This window comes from Prinia subflava, chromosome 9, assembly GCF_021018805.1.
Source record: "Prinia subflava isolate CZ2003 ecotype Zambia chromosome 9, Cam_Psub_1.2, whole genome shotgun sequence".
Classification (NCBI taxonomy): domain Eukaryota; kingdom Metazoa; phylum Chordata; class Aves; order Passeriformes; family Cisticolidae; genus Prinia; species Prinia subflava.
The window spans coordinates 7,381,184-7,393,703 of NC_086255.1; the positions used below are offsets into that span (position 1 = coordinate 7,381,184).

Consider the following 12,520-nt stretch of genomic DNA (forward strand, 5'->3'; position numbering starts at 1 on the left):
AATGGTTCAGCCAACAGTTCATCAAGGTGTCAGAATAATCTCCCAACTGCATGGTATAAACTATTTGTTTATATTTTCATCCTAACTGCAAACTGTTCAGTAGGTTTACACGGACTTAGTCTAATTCTATCTTGTTTCAAGTACATCAAATGATTGTTGTGCTGAGAATAAACTGTGTTAGTATTATCCATTACAGAAAATATTCTAGGAAAAGGAAAACAAAACCTTAGAAACAAAACCTCTTGTCTAAACAGATCAAAAAGAAATTTCACATCAATTCAAATTTGAATTCTATGACTTCTGTAGTATTTGTCTCTTAAATTAATAAAGCTAAGGAATGTAAAATTGAAGTGGAACTTTAGTAAATTCTTGGCAAGAACATACAATGAATACAGAATTTTATCCATCAAGAATAAATATTAAACACATCAGTTTAGACAAGCAATATATTTATCTATTACAATGTAACTAGTGGCAGAAATTATACATTGCACTGAAGGGTTAACATTTCATTTATCAATATATAGACTAAGTAATGAAATTTCTATACAATAACAACAGAATGTCATTCTATTGTTTCCTGAAACGTCCTAGAAGCTTCTTTGTTCAGAAAGTAGTATTAGATGACGTGGAAGGTTTCTTGGTTTTAACTGAAAATATGCAATAGTGTTCACTATTCAAATTTCATTTCATTATTCTAAAATTTAAAAAACCCCTCACTCTACATATATAAATACACAACAGAGAGAATAAACTGACAGAAAAAGCAGACAAGAAAGCAAACACAACTGCATGTACCCATAAAAGTATTGATCCTACAGAAGCTCCAGCTTCCAAAACTATCAGCAGTAGAACATTCCCTGGAAAAATAACTTTAGCACAGTTACACTATTTATTCTAAAATAAATAAATAAATAAAAGTTTTCAAGCTGGGTTTTAAACTGTATTGTTTATTGTAAATGACTTGTGGAGGGTTGTCAAAGTCCCCAGTGTGTTTTTCATCTGCCTGCACACTCTTCTGTCAGGGCTGGAGGATTTGCACCCAAGAGAGGCTGCACCAGCTCAGCTTTCACTGTCTCTTCCTCACTTTTCCAATGAACTCAAAAATTAAAATACTATAATCAGACAGGTGTGGCTTAAATTGAGACTTCAGAGAGTCTCTTTAAGGCTCCACAAGCTCACACTCTATTCACCCTGAGTGTCCAAAAGGTCAACTGGAAGCAAAGCTCAGGGTTTGGCAGCCCCCCATTCTGACAGTCAGATGGACCAGGCAAAAACAGGAGGGAACTTTGTGTCCATCAGTCTTCTCCTATGGATAATTTCTCCCCAGTTCCACTCCTTGATGGATACAGAAGCCAGAGAAGAAAGCAAGAACTGAATAAAATTCATATACTTTGATTTCTAAATGTGGAGGAATACGGTGGGTCAAAACTTATCTACAAATAAATGGCAATTTTGGCTAAACTACTTGCACTGCATTTCACATGTCCACCTACGCTTGTGTTCAGTAGACAAACAAACTCTACATTTAGGAAATATTCTGTAAAAAACAAGTCTTTCATGAAAACACTATTTGCATCACTTAGAATAATGACGTTTTTTAGGTGCGTTTCAACTCATATTTCTTACAAAAGAAAGAACGGAAACAAAACCTTACCTGGACACTGGATGAAAGACCACTCATAATTTTTTTCCTTTGGGCACAGAGCAGCATCAAGCACCATTTCACTGGAGTGGGCACTGACAGGTTTCATTGGGCCTCTTGAGGAGCCTTCCAAGCACTGTCCCTTGCCAGTGTTACTAGGATCGTTGCACCATCCACACCCGGGCTGCTCCAAACACTGGCCACACGTCCTCAGCCCAGAGCAGTTTTGAGCTTTAGCACATGGAATACAATATTAATGCATTGTTTTTTAAGTAAGATGCTTGGATTTTACAACAGGAGATGGAGCATTTCTTTTTCCTTGAGCAAATTTTAAAAAAATATCAGTAACACTAGTAAGAATATTTCATTTTCCATTAAAAGTTGTGCTTCCTCAAAGATCACAAAACACACAGCAGGTGTTTGTTACTCCACAATGCAATAATAAAAACTTCAGATCAACAAAAATAATGAAACAGAACAAGAATATCACACGTCTCCATTAGACACACAAGAAAACAAATTCTTTACTTATTGTTAGTATATAATGCATTTATTACTAGTTTTACTGAGATAAACAGCCCTTCCAAAAGGAAAACTCTGGAGTTTGATACAAAGTCAATAAACCAAGTAAGAGTGGTAATATTTATAAATATAAAAACCACAGGAGCATTCAAATTCAAACCAAAAATTATTTTGGACATGATGTACCCCTGGATGTTATCTGAATATAGGCCTACTAATATGACTTAGTCTTCTTACACAGCTCTTGAAACAAGCTAGCAAACCACACTCTCAAGCCACAAGTCATAATTCAGATCCATTTAAATTAACTATATCTTAAGGTTCTCATCAGTTAATCAGGTTTCATTTTTTAAATTGCATTCTAAAAGCCAAATCTCCCTTTAGATCTTTTATACTCTATTCCTTAAAATAATTAAATGGTCTTCTTCATATTTCAAATCTGTTTAGAACTGAATAAAACTCCTATTCGGAAGTTACTGTCATTTTTTATTAATAAGAAATCAACATCTTCGTAACTTCAAGAACACATTAAAGTTCCCAAGCTTCTTTAAACTTTTTCTGATATGTCTTAGTTTTTTTAATTACTGTTGTAACACTGGATCAAATTAACATCAGACTCATTCAAACATTGATCACTATGGGTCCCTGTCTCTCCTCACATTAACTTTATAGGCTTTCAAAATTAGATTTGAAAAGCACACATGAAGCTAAGCTCCTGCTGGGAAGCCAGAATTATCTAAGTTTGTTTTTAAAAAGAAGAAAGTAATTTAAAGATTCCCAGAGTTACTTTGAAGGACACTCAAAGTGCTTCTAGGTGAGGGTGAGCTCTCAGTTTGGCTCATCTGCATCCAAACAATGTTCACAGTTACCTGGGCTCCTCTGGTCCACAACAGCAACACTAAGAAGAATGATTTCATTGCTAGCTAAATTGACTGAGAGCAGAATAAAGCTAGCTCCTCTGACTTCAGCAACTCTTAAAACTGTTTAAAAGTAAGGAAAGCTGTAAAAAGAAAAAATACTGCACAGTCTAGAGATACCTGCAGATATCAGGAAAACAGGCAGTGAAGAGTCTGAGTGAATCTCAAAAGGATTTTAACAGCACAGAAAGCTGAAGCAAGAGCTCTTCAAGAGACTTGGAAGAATCCAAACAGGAGGAAACGTTTCAAGTTTCCCAAATGTGGAAAATAACAAGGACAGGAAAAGGCCAACTGTTGTTGCAAATTGTCAAACATGAAAAATCAGTTTTAAACCATCAGAGCTGAAGCTGAATGATAAAAATTTGGGCTTTTGAATACGTTAGAAGATCAGCAGAAAAATAAAGACCATCATTCTGCACAGGCTGGCTTGCCCTTTCAGAAACGCACTCTAAACAATCCAAACAAATCTCATGTTGCTATTTATACTCATGCTGCTATTTATAAAGCCCTGAAGTATCAGCTGCACCATCTTTGCAGAGGATAAAACAGAACCAAAAGTGAAAATCCTCAGCTATTATCTGTAGTGGCATTCAGCTGAAAATCTGAAGGGAGCTGAGAAGCAATTGTTGATGGAAGAAGGGGATATTCAAGCAGCAATTTTGTTTTCTTTGAAATTCTAGAGGTAGTCCAAGATTGTTCAACTGTCAGCTGTTCAATCAAAAGTCATAATGGATGGAAGATGTAGGGAAAAGTAGAATTGCACGTTGTTGGCAAGTAGGTATTAAAATGACAATATGTCACCAATAAAACAGCATTCCTCATTTTTAATTCCAAGTCATGAAAATAAATGTGAATTTCTCAGTTGGTTTTTTTTTTGTGTTTTAAATCATACATGCTTGTCTGATTTTTTTTTTCCATTCAGAGCAAAATATCCAAAAGCTCAGAAATTAGTCATTCAAAATAAAAAATAAAATTTTAAAAGCAAGGAGGATTTTTTAAAGGTATCGTTCCAGTCTGAAGTAGAAACACTATCCCTTGATAAGGGAATTCACTTAATAATTCATTACTTCAGCAGTAATAATGATAGATTTACCTAATAAAATTTTCAAGTCATTTAGACTAAAATAATATCTGAACTATGCTTCATTTGGACATGCATTTTCTTGTTTAAATTCAAAATATCTGATACTGTAAAACTCTGGAAAAACTGCTTACAGCCACAGAATCTTGGTTTTTTTCTAATTTGTTGAATAGAAAGCATATTTTCATATAAAATTGCCTGTACATAATGTTGAACTGGTATATAGCAAATCTCCTTTGCCTTATTTAATATAAACTTTTACAGACCTGACAAAAATGACAATCAAATTAAAAACAATTTATGTTCCCCAAACAAATTGAATCAGTGTGATGTGCAAACACTACATGAAGAGAAAAACTGAATTGAAAGTTCAGGCTGACATAATATCTGCTAGTTCAAAAACATAAGCATCATTTATGTGGTATTCTGTCAATTTTATCTCCAGATTTTCCATCTATTTATGTTCTGCTACAACTCACTATCAATATTTTATAAGTTACAAAATTGATTCCTACACAGGAAAGGAAAAAAAAGTTCTGTGAATGGTTATGAGAGAGAAACCTTTATATAACTACAGAATTATTATTCCAAACATATTGACAAGAGATGAAATGCTCCTATTACCTATTACACTGAGCCTGGGCACCAGAACCTGGATTAATACCTGAAATTTACTAATTTAGCTGAAAAGTTTACCAGAACAGCTCAACAAATTCCTGGTTCATAACATTCTGTATTACTAAGGATGAGGAAGGACCCTCAATTAGAGGAATATGGGCTCTTGGCCAGTTCAGCCTGAAGGAAAAGCTTTCCTTTGCCTTATTTCCCTTTAACCCAGATGTGTAGTAGCCGGGTACATGCAGCTCTTTTTCTCTCTTAAGATTAGAAATTATCAATCGTTCTTTTTACAGACACATAAAGAACTTGTTTTACTTAGTATTTTCCTGAGGCTTAGGTGAAAGCAAGTAACTGCCTTTTGTGTTCTTCGGGATTGTTTTTTTTTTAAATTTGTATCCATAACCTATCAAATGGAATCATGATATCTAATTATGATCCTGAAAGCAAGTTGCTTGTTGTTGTCAAGATCATGAATCCTGTTACAAGATATCCACAAATAAAAGATTCCAGAGGCTTTGATGTCAAAAGACCCTTATGGAGAGAGAAAGGAAATTTGAAGTAACAAGAAAAACTCTCTCAGAGTAGAGCAATAAGGAGAGTCCAAAGCTACACCTCAGAAATCCTGAAAAATGTTAAGAACCAGTCTTCTGAACAAAAGTGACTGAGGAATTGTTCTAAATAAACCTAAACTAAGACAAAAATCGAAGGCACCATGCAGCTCACTCCAGCATCTGCATCAATGACAGCACCAATGAACCCTGGACCTGCTGGACCTGCCTGGGGCTGGCTCTGGTCAGCTTGGGAAGGGCAGCTGCGCCTGATACACTGAAGGTACTCAGAGGAGATTGATCATTCTCCTGAAGAGACATTGCATCAGGCTCGGATGGGCTTCCAAAGGGGGCATCCAGAGAGGAACTTTGCTCCTTGACAGAGAAAGAAATCACTTGCCTGTCATTCCCAAAGGATGGAACAGGCAACCTTGAAGATTAATGCAGCTGACTCGGTCTGATCACACAGGGCAGAAGTTTTCTGTACCTCCTCCACCTGCCTGGTGGCCTAATAGAATTCCTTCTACCTCCACAGAGAGGATGAACAATTTGCAAGAGTTAATTATTAGAGATTAAGGGTTAATAATCCCCATCTGCAAGGGAGAAGAACCTAAGGAAGACCAAGATCATTTGTTCTGCATTTGTGTTACAGTATCCTCAAGACTACTACTATCATTAATTTTTTTTATTTGTTTTTATCTTGCAGGAAAATGGCATAGCCTGAATCTGAAAAAGATAAATCAGAAAATTTAAACCTTTAAAAATACAGTTCACTTCCTGTTCTTAATAACTTGATACGGTATAAGTCAAAGTTTTACATATTGGTTATCTAATTTTAACAGTATCTCGTTCCAGCTCATGGTGATTGTTTGTCCCACTAACACTGGTCATACAAATAATCATGGTAATTTTTATTCATCTGAAAGGGATAAATACTTTTCACAGTTTCAAAAGACTAAATATATTTCATCATCAAAGAATTGCCAGCATTTTATCTGTATCTAAGAACTGCACACTCAGCACTGACTTCTCACATCAGTAGCTATATAAGGTCATTCACTTGAAAATCTTTTTATCTCTAGCGAATCCCTCCAGCTCTTTTGAGTGAAAATGAATCTAACAGTACATTTAGTAAGATGAACATTCACTGAGATACTCACGGGAGCAGGTGGCAGTTTGCCACTCCAGACACTGTCCATATGGGAAGGAGATGATGTAGGCATTGGAGTCCACACATCTTTTGGTGCTGCTGCACCACATACATTCCATGCCATTGCTGGTGCAGTTGGAACAGGTTGTCCTCAGGGAGCATGGCTTTTTGCAGGGCCTGGCATTCTGGTTGGGACTGACTGAAAAAGGATCACAAATATTTTATCATTTTGAACACACGTTTAATCTCCTTTTTCTTTCGCTATTTGTTCCATTAGAAAAATCCTTGCTGAAGAGGTTGCTTCCTTAATTAGCTATAAATATCTTGATCCAAATTTATGTTCATGTATATAAACATAATCACATTTTTAAAAATTTAATATGCAAAACTGAGCATGACTGATCTGACAGCTCACAGAGTCCATTTTAGTGTATGTTAACTTGAACAGTCAAGTGACAGTTTGTCACAGTAAACTTCAGACACAAACAAACCTAAAAGACAGAAACCAGAATTTTAGATTTGTCAGTCTTTTATGACTTTAAGATACTCACTAATGTTCAGCAAGATTCAGAAAGAACACACCAGCATTGCTGAATATCTCCACATGTGATTACAGCTACTGGTACCATTGATTAATACTGATTTAGAGACAAACTATAAGATTTCTGGTGTAACGCAAAATAAGCCACGTGAACTAATTCTCAACTAATATTTGCTGTTTCAGGAATATTAATAGATCACAGCTATTTCCAAAAAACTAAAAAAATTACATATTTTTGTAATGATTTAATTCAAATCTCAGGCAAATGAAATCCCGAAGAGCCTGTTGCTCACCACAGCCCCCGTTCTGGGATTAGGGGCTCCTTACCGACGGGTTTTTCGCACACGAGGCCGTCTGCCATGGCCGTGCAGGGATTTGCCTTCAGCCCCGCCACCTCTGCTCTCTCCAGGTAGGCACAGAAGCCAGAGTCATTGGGCTCCCCAGGGAGCCACTGCAGCGTGGTGTTTGTGAAAGGGGACATGTCATCCCAGCCCCAGTAGGAGATGTTGATCTTGCGCAAACCCACCCAGGGTGAAATTTTCTACAGGTGAAAAATGAAACAAATGGGAGAGAATTGTTTAAAATGCTTTTTGTCTTGATGAAACGCTTCAAAAAATAGCTCAACAGCAACAACTTCACATTTTCAGAATTCATCATGTTCTTATCTCACTTTATCATCTTTATCATCATTGTCCACAGAGTTTTTATCTTATTTGTTCTATCTTGAACATCCCCAAAAACCCCAATGAAAACTCCACTCCCTATATGCTTCTCTTCAGCTAGAAATTTGTGTTCTGTTCAAAGAAAATTCTGATTCCTATTATGGGATACAGGACATAATTAAACTGTTTGGGTTTTTTTCCCCAGTGGCTACTGCCTGATTACTAACTGCTAGGCCACTGTGGATAATGAAATACATATAAGTTAACAGTAGTTCAGAGAATTCAAAGTTCAGGAAAAAGTAGGACAAATATTCCATCCTCAAAAGTCCATAGTGCTGATAGTGATCAACTTTAGGCGATTCAGAGACAGAGATAAAACTGGCAATTTACATTTCCAATGCTGTTAAATACAAACTGAATATACTTTCATTATTGATTTATAAGATATAAAGCATAGTCTAGAAAAAACCATAAGCACAAATTTTTAAAATATATTTAGGATATATCAGTAAAACTACATCACAAATTCTACTGATTTTTATCATTTCATCTTTACACACTTACCAGGCAAAAAAGCAGATTTTAAGAAAAAAAGGCATTTGCTTGTTCCAGGATAAATCTACATGCATTACTTGCCACCACTGGTGTAAAAATCTCAAGACACCCAAACCAAACAGGTTTCCTCGTGTAATCTCTGTGCAGGCAGTTTTCACTAAGCCCAGTTTAAACACACAGAAGAGAGACACAGAGAGATAACAGGGCTGTGACAGGCACATGATGGCAGGTGGATGCCAGAACACCAAACCCAGCTGCCTGCCCAGGCTGAGGAGACACGTTGTCAGCTCCAAAGCACAGACATTGATCTGATTGTGAATTAGGTTCACAACTGATTGAATTTACACGGTAAGTAAAGGTAATTTACAAGGTAAGTAAAACACTGTAATACACCTAAAGGGAACTTGCCACAGTTAAAGATCTATGTAAAGGTCTTCCACAAGTGAACCAGGAGTTACTGCCATTCTCTATCACTGATCTTTTACCTTTGATCTCGTATTTTCTCTGGCCACTCATGGCTGAAAAGAAAATCAGTACTCTTAATTCTACACACAATCAGAGCATTCCTTCTTTTTTCCTCTGCCTTGTTAGAGAAAATTGAAATATGAAGGATTCTAATTTTTTTTCAAAAACACCAGTGGTAAATACCTTTTAAAAGAATCCATAGGTAGATAATCAGTATTCCTGACCTCCTTAAAATGTACTGCCTATACTCTCTTCTGCTTCTGTACTCAGTTAAGATCATGATCAAACAAAAACTGCTTTACCTACTAACACTTAGGGACACGAGAATCTTAAACAAAACAGAAAATTACTTAAGAAATGTTCTGTTTCATAAGCAGTGATGTGTTCTGGGAGATGCAAGAACATTCAGCAAAGTTACCACTGCCCACTTTGTGTCTTCTGTATTTACTTCCTAACTCCACTGCTACCCCAGGTGAGCAATTTCCCAGGTGTCTGTGAGGACTCACAGGTCCTGGATACCAGAAAAAACACGATGCAAGCAGAAGTGGAACTTGGGCATCTGGAAAATGGTAAATAATACATCTGTTGTCTTATTTGTTGTTTAGTCACCTGGATTCCTGTTTTTGCACATGGTTCACATGGACCAGGAAACCTCAGATACCTACACATAAACCTACACAGCTCCCTGTAGATGCTGAGTGTGCACACCAAGCACACATAAAATAATGTCAGTGGCTTAGGCAGGATAAATTGCTGACAAACACACACATAAACCAACCCTACCTGACTACTTTGGGATTGAGGGATTCCAGCCAAGAGAATCTTTAACATATTACTGACTGTTTCAATTGCACTGCCAAATAATTTGGCCTCAGCATCAGGATATAAAAAAAACAGGGTCCTATTCCATCTATGGTGAAAAAGAGTGTGAGCCAATAATGAAAACTGACAGTGCAGCAGTGATGTTTGGAAATAAATTCTTCCATTTGAGTAGGAGACACTCTTGGAACCCCTTTAATGATGACAAAGTCCCAGGGAGAATCATGAAAGCCAAAGCAGCCATAGGAGATAAAAGCAGCACCCCTGAAATGAAAAACTTCCAGCAAAAGCAACACAAATCGCAGTCATAATCATTCTTAATAGCTGTACTATCTGGACAGCTTACAGTCATCATGGTCAGGCATCTCAAATTCCATATGTACCATCTCTGGCTCTTTGCTAGGGTAAAACATCAAAGCACAGAGCTGAATGCTGATGAGCCCATTATCAAACACACACCATCGAAGCTGTGACCTTGCAGGCCCGCTCAGGCCTCCCTGGCCTCGCTGTTAGGATGCCAAGCACAGATTATCCAAGTAAGGCCTCCCAAATGCTCCAATCATGTGCTCAAGATGCATATTCAATTATGGGGCATCAATTCCATCATGTGCTGAGCCACAGGTGAAGACTGCTGGCAAGAGCAGAGTGTGTGTGGATCATCAAAGTTTATCACCAAAAATGATTGCTGCTGCACTGCACAGAAGCCAACAGGAAAAATCAAATCACAACAAGTGCTTTCAGGAAGTTCCACAGGAGACACCTGCAGCCATCAGGCTTCTGTGGGTATCAAACTAATTCCTTTAAAGAGGCATAAATCTAGTACAAATTATCTCTCAAACTGATGAAAGATTTAGTCAGAAGAGTTGGGAATCTCAAAGTACTTGAAGCAACCAAGGGGATTCAAATGTGTCGACTGAAAATGGCAATCCAGTTTCTTCTTCAGGTTTAAGAAATAAAGAGAGTTGAACATACTTCACTTGACCTCTATGGTTGTTTTATTTAATGCAAAATGAATGTAGAAAACCGATTACTTTGAGTATGATGCCAAAGATGCTTCTGAAGAGGACCAGACAGGAAGGAAATGAGACTGCCAGTTCTCTGGAACCAGAACTTGCTGATTCAAGATTTCAGCTCCCAGGCCTCTTGAAAAATGTTTTTTACTAAACCAGATGAGTGAAAAATTTAGTGCAAATCAACTAATTTACTGGACATTCAGGTGATCTTTCCTCAACATGTGAGTGGGAAGAATGTTACTCCTCAGAGAGTTCTGAAGACTTGTTCTTTCTTTCTATATATGCATATGCATATCTATGAAAACTCCCTTGATAGATCATATACAATTCATTATAAAACAATATCAACAACAACTCAACAAGCTCACACAAGAGCACTGTAGACAAGTTTAAATATCAGTTAAAAAAAAAAACAAAACAAAAAAACAAAAAAACCAAACAAACAAAAAAAAAACAAAAAAAAACAAAAAAAAAAAAAAAAAACCAAAAAAAAACCACCAAAGCAATGCCATACACAGCAGGTGCTCAAATCCATCTTGGAACAATTTGTAATAAACCTTACAAATGTTGCAATGGATAACATAATCAAATATATATTGAGATATACTGTATAGCTTTATCCCACTACACTATTTAAAATTTGAAATCATCTCTAAAATATGTTTGTCCCCCAATCCTTGTCATTCTAGGCTATTTTTTATAATCCACAGCCCTTCAAAAATATGCTCTTCTCTTATTCTAAATCAGGCAGATTTGTTTTTTACATGGTAATTATGGAACTATTTAGAAAGGAAAATTGTGTAACCTCAGCTGGAAAACTGATAGTGTAACTGATGTCAAATCCACAGTTTACTCTGAGAATTTAAATCAGATTAAGTTGCTTCGAGATCTAAAGTGAAAGGGATCATTTCTACTCATGACACATTTTTTCAGGTACTACTGCTGAATCAGCACTAAACTAATGAGGGCTGAATAATTTGCAGATGAGTGAAGTGAGCAAGGCTACCTTTACTGAATAGCCAATTACCACTGAGGCTCAAAAATCTCCCCTGTTACTTAATTATGCAAATTGCTGAGGAAGTATATATCTCTTTCAAAAATTTATGTCCACCTTTATTTAAAATCCTTTTATTTTGGATCTCAAATTGTCCTGAAAGTTTATAATACACTACTGTTTAATTTTCTATTGCATGCATCACAACATCTTATGAACAAAATTCAACAAAGTTTTCATGAATTGTTTGAACTCCTTGATTTGTTGCTCTAGGATGAAACATACAATTAAACTTTGAACATACTCTCAGTGTCCATATTTCCACAACATTCACAATTTGGAGAAAGGCTTGCAGTTAATTTGACTCTTTTCTGCAAAATTCTGAACAAAAAAACCTACTTCCTGAAAAAAGCAGCTGCATGAAGAGAAACAAAGTGATCTATGCAGACATACTGCTGCATTTTCCATTCCTTAACTGCATCAATAACTATGCCAGATATCAGCACATTCCATATTTTGTAAATATTTTCCCAGTGACTGACATTTTAAGCAGTGGAAGGAAGATTTATGAGTTGTAAGTGTCTCTAGATCTATTAGACTCATATGATGCAATCTGGATGCAATTAACAGCAGGAGTCATGCATAAGGTCATGAGAACACCTAATTCTCCTACTCTTTTTAAACTTTTCTGTGGCCCAATTGGTTAAAAGAATGTACAATCTGGCAAACTGAAAATCCAGAACTTCCCCAATTTTCATCTACAGAGATTGTAGCTAGTATTCCAGTGGGACTTGGGTTTCTTCTTGGAATTTCTTCTTTATAGGGGACAATTTTACAGGAAAATTTGCATTCCCAGGCATCCAAAGTGAGCTGAGCTCCCCTAATCCTGAATGTAGGAAGACAGTTAAAGTAGAGGTGAGCTAATGGAGAGTCAGTGCAACAAGTGTAAAATGGAGACAAAGTGCTAAAATAATTTATTAGGCTTCTAAA

General features: G+C 36.5%; 1 protein-coding gene across 3 annotated transcripts in view; it reads right to left on the minus strand.

Annotated features, from left to right (window-relative positions):
- ATRNL1 (attractin like 1) overlaps positions 1-12,520 on the minus strand; it is a 425,861-nt gene that overhangs the window by 313,659 nt on the left and 99,682 nt on the right. For all 3 annotated transcript variants that reach the window (XM_063405246.1, XM_063405245.1, XM_063405247.1), the window contains exons 16-18: positions 7,350-7,563; positions 6,492-6,680; positions 1,658-1,876 (exon numbers count right to left, since the gene is read on the minus strand). In XM_063405246.1, coding sequence (XP_063261316.1) covers positions 1,658-1,876; positions 6,492-6,680; positions 7,350-7,563 — 622 coding nt within the window. The remainder of the gene's footprint in view (positions 1-1,657; positions 1,877-6,491; positions 6,681-7,349; positions 7,564-12,520) is intronic.